We start from the raw sequence: 15,231 nt of genomic DNA, 5'->3' as shown, positions 1-15,231 counted from the left end.
ATAGTTTTATTCGTTTTCATTACAAATAGCGCATTGCAAAAATCTCATAATTTTTTGTTTTTCTTTTTTGAAAGATTTCCATTCTAACAATGTAATAATACCTGGGACTTTGGACCAGCTAGGTTTTTCATTGAAATAAATAATTAGATTCAATCAGCCTAATTCACAAAATTAGAAGGTTACAATGTAGCACAGTTTTTACTCTGAAATGGCCCCATTTTGTTTGTATTTCCTGATGATATACGCTGTCAACAAACAGCAAAGCTTACAATGCATGAAATCAAGGGGCATAAAAGCACCATTTACCACCTAGATCAGATCAAGAACACATTTACCACCTAGATCAGATCAAGAACACATCATAATCAATGATTTTTTCCATTCACACAACTGTTCATTATTTTGGTTAAACAGTAAATAATTAATGGTACAATGATAAATTACATAAAAACAAGAAGCAGTCAAAAGGTTTGGCAATAGGGGCTATTATGCTTATTTGTTTTGAACCAATATGCAGAAAATAATATAAATAAAAAGATAACCCACTTTCCTTAAATACCAAACTGGATAAATGAAATATCTTATTATCAGCTTCCTCCTAGTCCTAGACTACTGAGCTTCTTGGTATCCACCTTGCCACCAATTCCCATGCTTCAGGTCAGTTATCAGACAAGATGTTATTGCATGATGGCATCATGTAATGCATATAACTTAAGGAACTGAATTCTTTCTCAAGGCTGCCATGGAATAGCCTCCTTGCTGAAGATAACAATAATGTGATTCCACTCAAGAAAAGTTGCCCCATCCAATGTTGACTGATGGCCAGGTGTATCTGTGTATATGAAGTAATGAATGCTTGGAGGATGATTCAGGAAGAAAACTTCAGCAACTAGATAATTATCATGCAATGCTGTTGTCCAATGCTTTAATTGTTTCTCGGCGCCATGTTGTGCTTTCTGGATCAAACTTCAGCTCCCATGTAGGCCAGTAGTGAAGGTCTTGTTTTAATGTCAACACCCGGGGCTTTCCATTCAAGTGAACTGTCCTCACTCGCACAAACTCTCCATGTTCTAGCTCCTATTATTCGACATGGAATGGAAACATAAAGTCAAGGCAGAAATATAGAAAATGAAATGTTGGAGCAGGCAGTTAAAAAATGTATCAACTGGTTAGGTGGAAATATCATAGAGGGAACTTCATGAGTAATGCGGTGTTAGGCCAACCTTTAGAGTTTAAGACATGATTATATGAAAATATTCAGCCAACAGAAAATAAGATATGCACCTTAATGGAGCAACTTGTTTGGTTTGTGCTATGATAGTTTTATTACCAGGTGTGAATTCAAAAATCAGAGACTAATAAGGAGTTCCATTGTTTATAAGGTTATAAATTACTAATGAACATGAGGCTCTTCAGACCTAGATAGGCAATAAAAAGAGATTTTTTCTTGAGACATTGTCTTTAATTTTATAATTCCATCCGTCCAATAATGCTGGACCAAAGATGACAAACTTGCTTCACCAGAATGTAAAAGCATTTAATACCTTCACGACGTTTACAAAAGTTTCCAGGTCTGGGGTGAGTTTCCCATTGACTTCAACTATCCACTGGAGGGCGTATAAACCATATCTGTGCACTGGACTCCCATGGCACCACCTGTTAATAACAAAATAGTTTTAATACTAGGCCGAAGCCCAAGAAGCAGATATGATAAGCTCTAAGGCAAAATGGTTCTTCAATTAAAATTTGGAAAGCACCAAATTTTAGTTCCTACATATAGAAAATTTAAATCACCAGGGGAATGTGATCCAAATTTGCAATTTAATCTCCAAACAGCTTACCCTACTCAATTTAAAATTTGTGAAATAACATACCTAAGAACGATTGCCTGGAAAAATAAGTGCCCTAATACATTATCACAGTACTTATTCAAAAATCAAACCTATGATTGTCCAGTTCATTTCACTAACAAAACTTTATTCCTGAAGAAAATAACATGAAGCAGAATTCTCACCTTGCCACATACACACCATGCCCTTCTTCTGGAAGAAATCCAAGAGAACGAACAGCTGGATGTGGATCTTGAATTATGCATCCACACCAATTCACCATTCGAGTTGTGCCATTGCCATCTCTGATATCAGTTCCAACTATAAGTTCCATTTCATGCCCCTGCCAGAGACATTAAAATGCTGTTATCCTATTTACAAGCAAGATAAGAATAATTCTAATTTCATCTTACCTGTCGAAAGATAGTCATATTAAGTCCATCAATGCATTTGTCTAGATCTTGGCAAGCCTTTTCTATATCTCGGAAACATGTTATGGGTTCTTTATTAATTGCCAGGATCATGTCTCCTTGCTCTAATAAGGTCTCAGCTTTTGATCCAGCCAAACAACCTTTAACGCGCAGGACTTGTCTTCTTATTGGATCCTTTTTGGCAAGAGCCTGCACAAAGAATGTTAAGGAGATCAAGCTTGTAATTCATATAATCCAATTTGGACAAATTAGCCCAATGATATATCTGTGGTAAAGGGGCATACACGCAAGCAAGTTCTTAATGATTGCTTTTATTGTATGTCAAATGCTTGTTTAAAAATAACTTGATCTATATAGTTGCAGAAGTTGAATATCATGTTGATCAATTTCACCTAAAAATGTTCCAACAAAAACTGATGGATAGCAAGTGCTTTTCTAGGCCTGAGACAAAAACCTGAGATGTCGATTGCAAGTTGTACAATGAAAAGGTGGTTGGAGTACTCATTCTCTAGTTTTAGTAGAAGTAACATTATGCAAAATCACGATTGTATAATAATATGTGAGTCATGTGACACTCCACAATGGCTAAACAAATTTTAAAGTTCACATTGAACAGCAAATAGAGACAAACAAGAGCTCTAGCACCTTGTCTCTACAAATTAAAATTCATTAGATTCTGATTTTTTCTTAAGATGCTTACCTGCACCCAACTGTCATTGAGCCCAAAACTTCTTGCCTTAGAAAGTAGGGTTGGGTAAAGCTCCACCTCCAAAATCCTAACAAGAGGCATTGGCCTCTTAATGCCATTGATTAGAAGCGGAGGTCCTGACGCACCATTGATTATCTTATCAAGGACTTCACTAATTGCATATATAGGGATTCCTCTAACGAACTGATGATCCTCCAAAGAACTACAACCATATTTCAGCTGCACAGAGGGATCATGAAAGTGGCAGTTTTAATGTAACATGCAGTTTCCATGTAAATATGTGAACAAGTAATCACAACCATAAGCATACCTGCGTAGAAAAGCTTGCCCATAGTGCTTGTACTCTTCCATACTCATCAGTTAGCACACCAGAGAAAGTATTGCCAAAATCTACAATTGATAATTGCTAAGCATTTCTGCTGAAACATTATACCAACAACTACAGCTAGAAATGATGCCAGAAGTGAGCAATACCAGTATCAAGCTCAATGACTTCCATATTGGTGGCACGGTAGCGTGGACTATCAGCTGACCCAATATTTATAGCCGCGCAAGGATTTGTAACAGTAGATCTTCTTGATGTTGCCTGCAAACTCCTACTTAACCCCACAAGATAGACAGAATCTCCACGACGCAAAGCAGGTTCTGATTAGGCAAAAGAGTTGAGTGCCAATTTTGAAGGATCATGGCAAAGAAATTCAAACAGAGTCGATAAAAATCTACCACAGTTTAATGATGATATTCAACTTTTTCACTCATACCACAACTAATACCAAAAAATTTTTCAATAAATTTCTTTTTTACATGGCTTATAAGTCCTACATGATTCATGCCAATGGTAATTCTTCAATCCATATTACCTACATTTTAAATCTGAAACAAGATTTATTAACTAATAGATCTTTGTTTCATCAAGGCATACGAAAGACCTATTGGCACATAATCCAATAAATAAATATACTCAGAGCTAATCATAGATACAGGTAAGTAGACTGACCAGGAAGAAGTTCTGCTGCACGAACAATGGACGCCCCAGCTCCCAAAGCAGAAGGATCATAAGCAACAAGTGCATAGTTATGAACAGGATGCAGAAAAACAACCTGGGAAAGAAGAACAGGCTCAACAAAACCTAGAATACTGATACAGTTTTGCATAGACAGACTTACCTCTCCAGGGATTTCAATGGGAAATGCAGCGAATGAGAGCATAACATCACAAGCTGATACAGCAACAGTATTTCTGTCAACAACAGCCAACCCCATATTTTCTGAGTGATGTACAATAACTCCTGTTCCAAAAAAATGTGCAGAGTGCACGCCATCAAGCATGCATGATGGCGGGACATGAACCTGCAACATGCAACTTACAATATCACAAACCTGGAATTGAGGAAAGCACACTGACAGTTCTTGTGAGCATTGCATGAGAGAAAATAATATGTTATCTTACAAAAAGGAGTGGAAGAATAAAAGGGAACCAATAAGGATACCTTAGCTCAGCAAGTATAAAAAGAAGAATGGGAACAGATAAAAAACAATAATAATAAGCAACAAGATGAGAAAATTATCTGGCTGAATGATAAAGATCTAATAGGAGTTATCAGATAAATAGGCCCTACCTCAAACATTACAAGGGCAGGCTCAATAACATGTTCTGCTGGCGAAGAATTAGTAGCTGTTAGTGAAGCATTAGTTGCTGTCGCCACACGGCTGTCTGAAAGATCAGCATTTTCTAAGTTTGAAGGGCATTCAAATCTCCTTTCTTTGAGCTCAGGCATGGTTCCATTAGATGCACTGCTACCTTCAATGCTTGAATCCTCCCCTTCTCGTCGCCTTTTCTTATTGGTGTTAGCATCCTCGCACAAATGTGATTGCTCAACAGCAATTTCCTCATCAGCTTGAATCCTAGCATATCCATCAGCACAACCTATGTTTCCATATTGGTGCTTATCTTCTAAATGACTGGAAACATCAGCCAATGTAGTTGTAGTAAATTCTGTCTCAAATGGTGTTCGACGAATGGAAGAAGTTAGCAGAAGAGAATCTGCCAATATTGCTGGTCGAGCTGTCCACAACCCAGTGCTATCATTCCGAGTATATATCAGAGGTTGAGCATACCATTCTTGACGGTCAACTGTGACCAGTACCGACTGCACCAGCAAGCAGAGATGACAAAATGGTGAAATAAAAATTTTAAAAAGCTCAATGGTGAAAGAAAAAAAGAACCAACTATCATGCTTGATAAAAATGATCATTTACCTTATTCCGATAGCGGTCTGTGTAGCTCACATATTCCAAAAGGCACCCGAGAACCTTTTTGTCAATTTTTGCAAGAACTGAGATTAGATCATCTAACTTTGATATATCTTCTCCCGTAAAGCTTCTTTATAATGGCATGTCGGGTACAGATGCCCGGGATAGCATATACCTACAATTTATGGTTCAACATTTCATCATTACCATTTGTGTGTTCATGCGCGTAGCACGCATACCAGAAGAACAATGTGAGAACAAAAAAGCCAAGATACACAACTATGTAAATTACATATTAGGTACAAAAACAGATAAAATCAGATAATGGAACCAAAATTGTTACCCAAACAAAATACACTTACCCAGATTCTGCAACATACACAAGGCCACAATTAAAGCGAAAATTCCGAGCCTGTGAATTAAAAAAAGCAAAAACAGCAAAATAAGGTAGATAGTACATAATAGCGCAACAACTTAACACAATTTCTTAATCAGATAACTTCAACAGCCATAAGAAATGGAAGAGTCTGAAGTATGGCCACAAAATAAAATCTCCAAAGAGAACATAAGGGATGCTGCAGTTTGTCCACGAACTTAAAAAAGGGCATGTTAAATCACTGGAGAATTTAGAAGCATAATGACAAACAAGAACCAAGTCTACCGAGGAAGCAGATGTGACTGTTGTCAACCTTCTCAAGAAAGACAGTTTACCTGCTGATAGGACAATGGATGGATGACTGCACCACTCACTTCCAAGAAATAATTTGGAGTAATAGAATGCAAATCCTGAACCTGAAGTGTGAATTTTACTGGCATGTGAGCTTGTAACACTAAAGCAAATTCAAAATCACCTGAATTATTTCCACTTCAATAAAGCTAGCCAAGGCTATAGTAAATACTCTTAGACAACAAAAGTATCAACATGAGATACTTTAAGTTTACCATCAACTTCACTGGCATCAATGCACCACCCCTTTCAATCTCCAATTCTATCTCCCTGCCAACACTGTCATCAAGAATTGTCTCCAGTTTAAGAAACTGCGTAACTACCTGCATCAGTGTTGGATAAACACAAGAAATAAATAATTTTTCCATACATCTCACAAGGATATATATTACTGTTTCATGAACATACCACCTTCAAAAACAAATATGCAAAAGAGAAGGGTGGATCCAGTATGTATGCCCCCTCAAGAGAAAACTACAACCAAGAAGAATGTTTTCATGCCGTTCTACATTAAGAATTGGCTATAACTTGCACTACATTTTTTTAACTTACCAGAAAGAATTAATCATTTCAAATTCTGGTTCCTGTCATTGACATTGCATAGAATGATGGTAAGAATAAAAACACTAGAATGCAATACGAAAGCCATCCCTAAGTCACAGGCTTTATGATTTCCCCCGAGTCTCAGGAGGGAAGTCAGTCACACCACCCAAAAGAGACACACACACACACACACAATATTTACAATTCACAAGAGAACTTTCCTCAAAGGAACCATCTAACTATGAGGAAATGGTGGTGATGGAGAATTAGCTTGTAAGCTATAAGCAAATCAGTTATCTAGAATTAGGCAGGAAAGGAATAGTTGTTCCTAATATTACACCACTTGAACAAAAGCATAATGCAAAAATATCATATTTCTCAAGAGAGCTCACCCCATCATTCACACGAACCAGGACATCACCAGGTTCCAAAAGCTTGTAAGCTGGACCACCAGGGACCTGAAATAAGTATGGCAACTTAAAAAGCCTGGGAGGTAAAGGACAAAAACACAAAACACCACCATATTCAATTAAAGGATCACGACATTGCATCCAAAAACTTACCACTGAATCAACAACAAGCATTCCTGTCTCGCCAATAGGTGAAACATGCCTGACCATCTGATTATTAAGAATGCACCACACAACAACTTTTGACATAAGTTAGATGGGCAATAAAGAAAGTGAAACTGAATTCTAACAGAACTTTAGGGGTATGCAAAAAGGCTCAAAACATAATACATTAAATGAGGCTCTCTGTCTAGAGGCCCCATGTCTGAATGTCATACTAAAAGATATCTGACCTTTTCTGTTGTACTTTGAAGTCCAAGCCGGCGTGTTTCATCAAATCCTTTATGCAAAAAAGTCACCTAAAAATTTAATGATGCATCAGATATCAAAAGTATAATTCAATGCAGAAGTGATAGCACTTCATATAGAGGAAACCTAAGATTGTCTTACTTCAAAGCAACAGATTAAGGATTCCATGATCAAGAGAAATTCTACACAGCCAAAAAAGCATTATGAAGAAGATATTGTGGAGTAGTTCAGAAAATGGAAAAGGCAAAAAATGATAGAAAAGGGATAGATAGATAGATAGATAGATAGATAGAATAATGAAAATGCAAAATTGAATGCACAAACAAGCCTGTGAAAGACAAAGAAGGATGATGTTCATTGATTCTAGAAGAGCCAACATCCGCTAGATTAACTCTAACAACAATCAGAATTATGCTTCAAAATTATGCTTCAAAAAGACTGCCTCTGAAATTTCCATCCTTGCACAGAAAAAAAATGGAACTGAAAGATCTTAAGGAACAACAGACCTGAAGTGTACCACGAGGAATAGTCACTGCCTCAGATATGCTTCCATATGCATCCCAACTCTTCTGAATTAAATCTAACGCCCTCACAACCTGCCATTCAATAGAATTGTGGATCATGAATTGTGGATCTGAGTAGAATTTAAAAGCAGAAAATTTAAAAGCAACCAAACTAACTCGTTCTAAAGGAAGGAAAAATGCAGAAGCACTGGATGATTTGCTCCCTGCATTGAGAGCAACGGCTCTTCCTTGGCAGTCAATGACTGGTGAACCACTTGACCCTCCTTTTGTCCCGGATGCAGCCTATGTAAGAAACGAAAAGGAATGGCAGCAAACAAGAAGATAATAAATCAGCGAATGTGCATATTAGCCACTAAATCAAGACTTACTGAATCACAACTTCATCCATGAAACACTAAAGGAAACCCCACACATACAGACTGAAAGTGGTTTTCCAAAATAAACAATGAGTCATAACATGAAGCAAACAAAAGGAACTAAAAAACAAAATGATTAAGAAAGTGAAAATATTTTAATTTTAAAAGGGCTAATGTAAATAACAAAAAAAATACATACATAGACCATGCAAAATTTTAAAGTGTTCAAGGGAAAATTAAAGAGAACATACCTGCATGTAGAATGTATTGAAATCATTGTATCCATCCCTGAAGATAAGGAAATAATAATTTAACGCAAAGATACAACCTTATAACCAATTTGCAACTAAGATGAATTAAGAACACAGACAAGTCAAAAAAACAAGCTTGACTTTTCGAAATGCAGCAATTCTAAAGCCATTATATGAGCCAAAATTAATCATGTGTTATATCACAACTATGTAGCCAAGGAAAACATACTTTTTATAGTGAGGTGCTTCCCTATCAAGGCGAGCAAGAGTTCCAGCCAAAATTGAGACCTGAAAACTCAAAATATATTTGGTGAACGCATGATGTGCACACATATTCAGTTAGAAAATATATGATTTAAGAATCAAATCTTAAATACCCAGCTTCATTATAAGCCAACAGCCAAAAAGAACAATAAATTAAAGCAAGCCCCTTTGCCACTGGCACTAAGAAACTCAACATTAACAGGATACAAACAAAAAATGAAATAATTCAAACCCTCCCTCATCCATGTGCTTATTATTTCAGCACTCAAGCAACAATTGAAACTTCAAAATATTAATAGGCCTTCACACACAAAAGAACAAGATGAAGTTATCAAGAGGGACAAAAATATTATAAATTTATAACAGAAAGGTTCATGGTGAAGATTTCAGATTGCCCATCCCATTGTTTTCAAGACTGGCACCAACAGCATTCTATCACTGTTTCACATACAATTGCATAAGTATCTACATAGGTATGCATTCATTTTAGTAACCAAAGGAAATAGTTTTTCAAAATATTTATTGACCAACAATGTGCTAATCAAATTGACAAGAAATGAACCAAAAAAAAAACCACCATCCTAAAAGCCAGAATCTTTTACCACAGCAAGCAAGCAAAAAGGTAGCTTATATGGCTTGATGGCTGATGTTGAACTACTATAGATTAGGCAGCCACGGATGCAAATCAGAGATTTGATGCTTATCCATAATTTTATGCAACGCATATCAATTATACATAAAATGCATTGCTTAAAGTAACTAATAATGACCCACCTTTAAAAATGTAATGCAAAATTAAGAAGAAATCCAAACCTTTTCACCACTGTCATTACCAACCACCCGGATTTCAAGACCAACACACGCAGCTTCTGGTGCAAGAGGAATTTCCTCGTAGCTTAGAAATTTAATTGCTTTAGGATCATAGCGGAAAAATCCAAAATCGTGAACCTACAAACAACAGATGCATGGATATTGAAATATAAGACAATTATTATTCCCTGAGAACATTGTTGCTAATGAAAAGCAAAAGAAGCAATCCAAAAATTGATTGCTATACCAAATACTAAAATTACACCAGAATGGTGATTCTCAAAATGTGTGAGAAGTATCAGCTATAATTACCAACTGCGATATTTGTATTAGGTTTGTAAAGCTCTGCAGTGCAGCAAAACTTAGCAAAGAAATGACAGCTAAAGCAAGCAAACATACAGAACATGGCATAGATAATGATTGAGACATTGAATGAAGATCAATGCATCTTTTTTTTATGAGAAGCAAGATGTATTTAAGTAAATAATAAACAGGAATATTGGAGGCGTAACTGCAAGAACACCGGCCACGCATATCTTAATTTGACTAGAAGAAATCATGAACAATGGAAAAAATTTCATTCTTGATCATGAATACATCAGTAACAGATGAACAATGGAATGAAAAGCAAACTAAGCATGAATAATTGATCTATCTGATTAATAAAACAGCCAACTAAGAAAGGTGATGCTTATTGCAACCATTACAAGTTACTGTTGTTTCAGAATCCTTAACCACCAATGAATGCATTAAAAAAACACATGGATCTAGAAAGGTAACATATTGGTCCTAAGCTTCTTCACATATTTGTTCAAGAGTTGAAGACTTCATCTTGTTATTGGGGTAGGGTATACATGACTTCAAATACAAACTTTAGTAAGCAACTCAGTGTCTAAAACCTGAGTTTTGGCTCTTTATAACTAATCATATGCCTACACTAAATGGACACTATACTCAAAATAATTCTCAGCTGCTTCCTAAATGATACCTGCACGATCACAATCCTTAACTCCTTAATTCCTCTCCTCTCTGATAGAAAATTAGCCATCCTCTTGATCATCTTAAATTCCAATCTCCTTCATGGATTCTTCCACCATTTTCTTATCTTATGTGATGCTACCAACAATTACTCTAGAATCCTAAAACCTAAAATGTTTATCAGCCATAGAAACACAAAGAAAAAGAGTAGGAAGAAAGCAAACATATTTCCATGTTGATACAACATGTTGCAACCGCGTTTTTCACTGTTAAATACGACAAGCAGTTGTATTGCCTTCAGGAAACTAAAAGTAGACAACCAAAAAGAGCTAAGCCTTGAGATTGATGTTCATTTAATCAATGATTTATAAGGATTTCATATAAACAATCAAGAGCTCAACTCACAGGATCTCTGTACATGGGGTGAACTGGAATCTCCTCACGGTTCACAAACATCGCCTCCGCCACCACAGGCCCTGCATGAAGCCATTCATCAGTACCACCTCACACTAAAAGCATCAAGATGCACCAAAAAATAAAAGGGTTTTTTACCAGGTTTCACAACATGCCGGTTGGTGAGGATGATGCCTCGGGTCTTGTCCACGATAAAGCCGGTAGCATAGCCGGCACCTGCGGATTCAGTGTCGAAGGCGCGGGAACCGTTGGTGCGAAGCACGACGACGGAAGGCACCACCTTGGCAAGCGTCCGACGCCAGTCCTCAGCCGTGGCAACACCCTCGGTCGGGAGAGCGTCATCAATCTCCATGGCAAGATCGCTCTTCATGCCCGATTCCTCAGCCTCCGATCCGAGCCTATCCAACACCTCCTCCGTCTCCCCCATCTCCAGCTCTAGGGTTAGGGTTTCGATCGAATTTGGGGATTGGGATTTGAGGGATAAAAGAAAATCAGGGGATTGAGTGAAATGGTTTGTCGGAATGAGAAGGAATGCACTTACACAGAGTTACAGTGACGAAGCTGAAACTTTTGCAGATAAACCCTTTTATTTTTCACATTTTAGATTCTTCCGGCAAAGAATATTCTCTGACTCCCAAACCAAAATCTAAAAACAAAAACTCTTAAGGGTTTTCTTGTAAAATTATACGATGTCTAGAGAATCAGTTTTTCCGTTGGAAAAATGTAACTAGGGAAAAGATTGCGTTTGGTGCCAGTGATTATGTTGGATTTTTTTGCTCAGAAGTCCTTGTGCTTTCAATGTTTTTACGTTTGAAGTTAAGATTCTTCAAAGACCTTGCCAGATATTCTAGAGACTTTTTATTATTTAATGGGGGCTTTAAGTAAATTTCTTGATGATTATTGGTTGGAGATATTTTTCCTTTTTTTTAATTCACTAAAATTATGTAAACATGATTATAAAAAATTGAGTTTCTTCAAAAGTTTTTTGCGTACCTTACGTTTGTGTTCAGATTTTCTTCTTTATATTGACCAATTGAAAGTCTAAATTTGGATTTTTAGTTGATTAAAGTAACTCTTTACATTATTATTATTATTATTATTATTATTATTATTATAAGAGAGTGGTCAATGGTGAATGTACCATCTCATCCATTAGATAATTTTTTATTAAATATTTGTCTCATTCGTAAAAAAAAAGTTATTTGCTTTATTTAAAAAAAAAAATTCACCCAATAAGGTCTCTTATTTTAATGACTTTAACGCACTTAGACTTTGGTTCCAATAGAATGAAATGCACCTGACCATGTCAATAGTCTCATATGACCAAGTCAAATGACTTTTATATTCAATACCTAGATTTTCTAAGTAACCTAATAATCTTGTATTATTCTTTTCTGGTGTATAATAAGCAATAGTTTGTTAATTTTGACTGTGAGACATGAGAATTTTAATCAAGAGAACAAATTGAAGCAATATTTTAAAATATGTATTTTTAGAATGATATAAAAAATTTTATAAAAAAAAAACTCTTTTAAATGAGAGTGCTTGTCATCTATTAAAAAAACAAAATAAAAATAAAAAACTTTAAATTTACTAAATAAAGTTACTGATTTTCTTTATTCATAAGCCATAATTGTAAACTTTTTTGATAATTAATATTGTTGACGCGACATGATATATGCATGCAAATGTGTAAGATATATTATTTAAAAATATTTCTAGTTTATGTGATGAATTTATTTCTTTAATATTTATTTCTGTTTTTAATATTTAATTAATTAGATTAATATGTTTATTAATTATTTTAAAACACTATATGAATAAATATTTATACTTATAAAAAAAATAAATATTGATTTTTTATTAATATCAATTAAAGTCAAAGGTTTTGTCAAACTAATTTTTTAAAATTTTATTAAACATATGCTTTTAATTCGTCAGATCATTTACGTACTTGTTCACATCAAATATCACATCATTACTTGTTAATAATCATCTAATTATTTAGTCAAAAATGAATATAAAAATTAATTAAAGGTCACAGCAATTGTTTTTTAAAAAAGAAAACTCCAAAAGTTTGAAAAAGTCAACTATTACCGAGTTTTAAAAAATAAAATAAAATAAAATAAAAATAAAAAAATATATTTATGTTTTTTTTTCCTTTTTTTTCACCAATAAACTTCCTAGCTCGTTACACATTCGGCCTCACAAAGTGCTTGCTGAGGTGGGTTGTTCCTCCTCAATCATTGGCAAGCTTCTTGTGTCCAAACGAGCTCACCGAAATTTTTGTGAGACCCTTGTGATTCTCTAATACCTCGATTAATTTACTAACTTGGTAATTAATCTAACTGAACCCCAGTAAGCTTGGCTAAGTTAAAAATTGTATTATTGACATACATCATGATGATGTTGATGATATATATATATATATATATGTGTGTGTGTGTGTTATGTGAGTGTGATCTTCTTTAATTTTGTTTTTGCTGTTCTTTTATTTTTGAAGTCTAACAGATGGCTTTATGTGTTGTTTGCCAAGCTTCCTCTATTAATAAGCTTCACTTTGTTCTTAGTTATTGGGTTTTCGAGTGAAAAGGGAGAAAGAAAGAGGTGATAAGCCTTGGGTTTGGGTTGTGTCTTCTTTCTCTTTCACTGTGCTTTGATTTTATGATGAGGATGGAGGCAAAAATTATTATTATTTTATTTTTTATTATTTGCAGTGTTTATTTCTTTGTTTATCAGTGTTTTTTTTTAAGAGGGGAACATGTGCAAGGTATTTGAGATGCAAGGCACCCAACTTTTCTAAGCACGTTGGATTTCCATTATTATTTTTTTCTCTCTTATGCATTAGCCATGTGTTTCTGAGTTTTTATCTTAGCCAACAACAATCGGATGGCCTAAATGAGATGAATCGGATGCTTGCCATTAGAGTAACAACAAGAGAATGTAATGAGTATGAAATGCTTAAATCTTGTATTATAAATGCATGCATTCTGCTTGTCCTCTTGCATAATTTTATCTACTTTAATGTTACAGAAGATATTTTATGCTTAATGTGTAGGTTAACAGGCTTTAGGACAAAAATAAATAAATAAAATCGATGCAATTTTAAGTGGAACGAGTATAAAAGAATAATTATAAAGAAAAGCAAGGCCTTAGTACAAGTTTAGGGTGTACGTGCAGAACTCTGTATAGAAAACTCTAAAGAGCACATCTCTTTGCATGGTTTTGTTGCCCAGAGCATGATCATGCTCTTGAAGCATGTGCATGCTTCTTGGCCATGCAGATCTTTGGATGCCAAATTTTTACGTAGAATCCAGCCTAAGTGCCACCAACATTAAGCACAGGTCAAACACACTCAAAGTAGAGGCGTCCACTATCTTTTTACTTAGAGTACACTGCATCAAAGTAGGGCTTTTGCGGCATTTTTATCGACTTTTCGCGGCGTTTATAAACGCCGCTAAATTAATGGACGGCGTTTTTCATAAACGCCGGGAGCAATGCCGCTAAAGAGGACGTCGTTATTTTAGCGGCGTTAAACATGATAAACGCCGTCATTGTAGTGGCGCTTATTTATTAAATGCCGGCAAAATTGTAAGCAAAGTATAGATATATGAGCATCAACATAGTGGCGTTTATAAAATAAACGCCGCTATTATAGCGGCGATCATTAGAATGAACGCCGTGCAAAAGTGTGGTCTGCAAATTTAACAAAATGTAATTTAGTGGCGTTTAAGTAAAAGAAACGCCACTACTTTACTGGCGTTTTAATGGAAACGCCACAAATATAATGGCGTTTTTAACAATAAACGCCACTACATTAGTGGCGTTTATTTATATAAACGCCGCTATTTGGTGGCGTTTATTTAAAGATAAACACCAGTAATGTTTCCATATTCTAATATTAATGATTTTTACCGGCGTTTATGTATAAAACGCCACTATATAACGGTGTTTTCCTGGATAAAACGCCAGTAAAATGATGTATTTGCCGGCGTTTTGAGTTTAAACGCCGGTAAGTTTATTTTAAATATAATTCATTCGTTTCTGCACTTTTATTTATCCGCATTTTTACAATAATAATGGTACAACAAAGACCTGTAATTAATATTCAAGATAAGAATAGTCACATAGTTATCTACGCACCAAAACACAATAGTTGACATTTAATAATTTCAAACCAATTAGAAGTTACAAAAGTCTTCGATATTAATTAGTACATAATGTATGTTTGTGATTCTTGTCTTCCTCCAAATAATACGAAAGAAAACAAAGATAAATAAAAATCCATCAGCACTTGATGAATGCCACTACTCATCTCCAGAAGC

General features: G+C 35.2%; 1 protein-coding gene across 1 annotated transcript; it reads right to left on the bottom strand.

The window, feature by feature from the left end:
• Positions 1-362: 362 nt before the first annotated feature.
• Positions 363-11,440, bottom strand: LOC120255364 (protease Do-like 7). The gene is given in 24 exon segments (XM_039263200.1): positions 363-1,077; positions 1,545-1,656; positions 2,015-2,172; positions 2,243-2,449; positions 2,961-3,188; positions 3,280-3,359; positions 3,444-3,614; positions 3,967-4,069; positions 4,136-4,318; positions 4,588-5,118; positions 5,228-5,396; positions 5,584-5,633; positions 5,933-6,013; positions 6,164-6,271; positions 6,884-6,949; positions 7,055-7,111; positions 7,294-7,359; positions 7,816-7,905; positions 7,990-8,115; positions 8,441-8,477; positions 8,670-8,728; positions 9,518-9,652; positions 10,898-10,968; positions 11,045-11,440. Coding segments are annotated over 24 exon segments (3,354 nt in total). The 5' UTR covers positions 11,334-11,440; the 3' UTR covers positions 363-900.
• Positions 11,441-15,231: the final 3,791 nt, after the last annotated feature.

Source organism: Dioscorea cayenensis, unplaced genomic scaffold (assembly GCF_009730915.1).
Source record: "Dioscorea cayenensis subsp. rotundata cultivar TDr96_F1 unplaced genomic scaffold, TDr96_F1_v2_PseudoChromosome.rev07_lg8_w22 25.fasta BLBR01000974.1, whole genome shotgun sequence".
NCBI lineage: Eukaryota > Viridiplantae > Streptophyta > Magnoliopsida > Dioscoreales > Dioscoreaceae > Dioscorea > Dioscorea cayenensis.
Note: the sequence above shows the minus strand (reverse complement) of the source record. Positions and strands in the feature narration are given on the sequence as shown.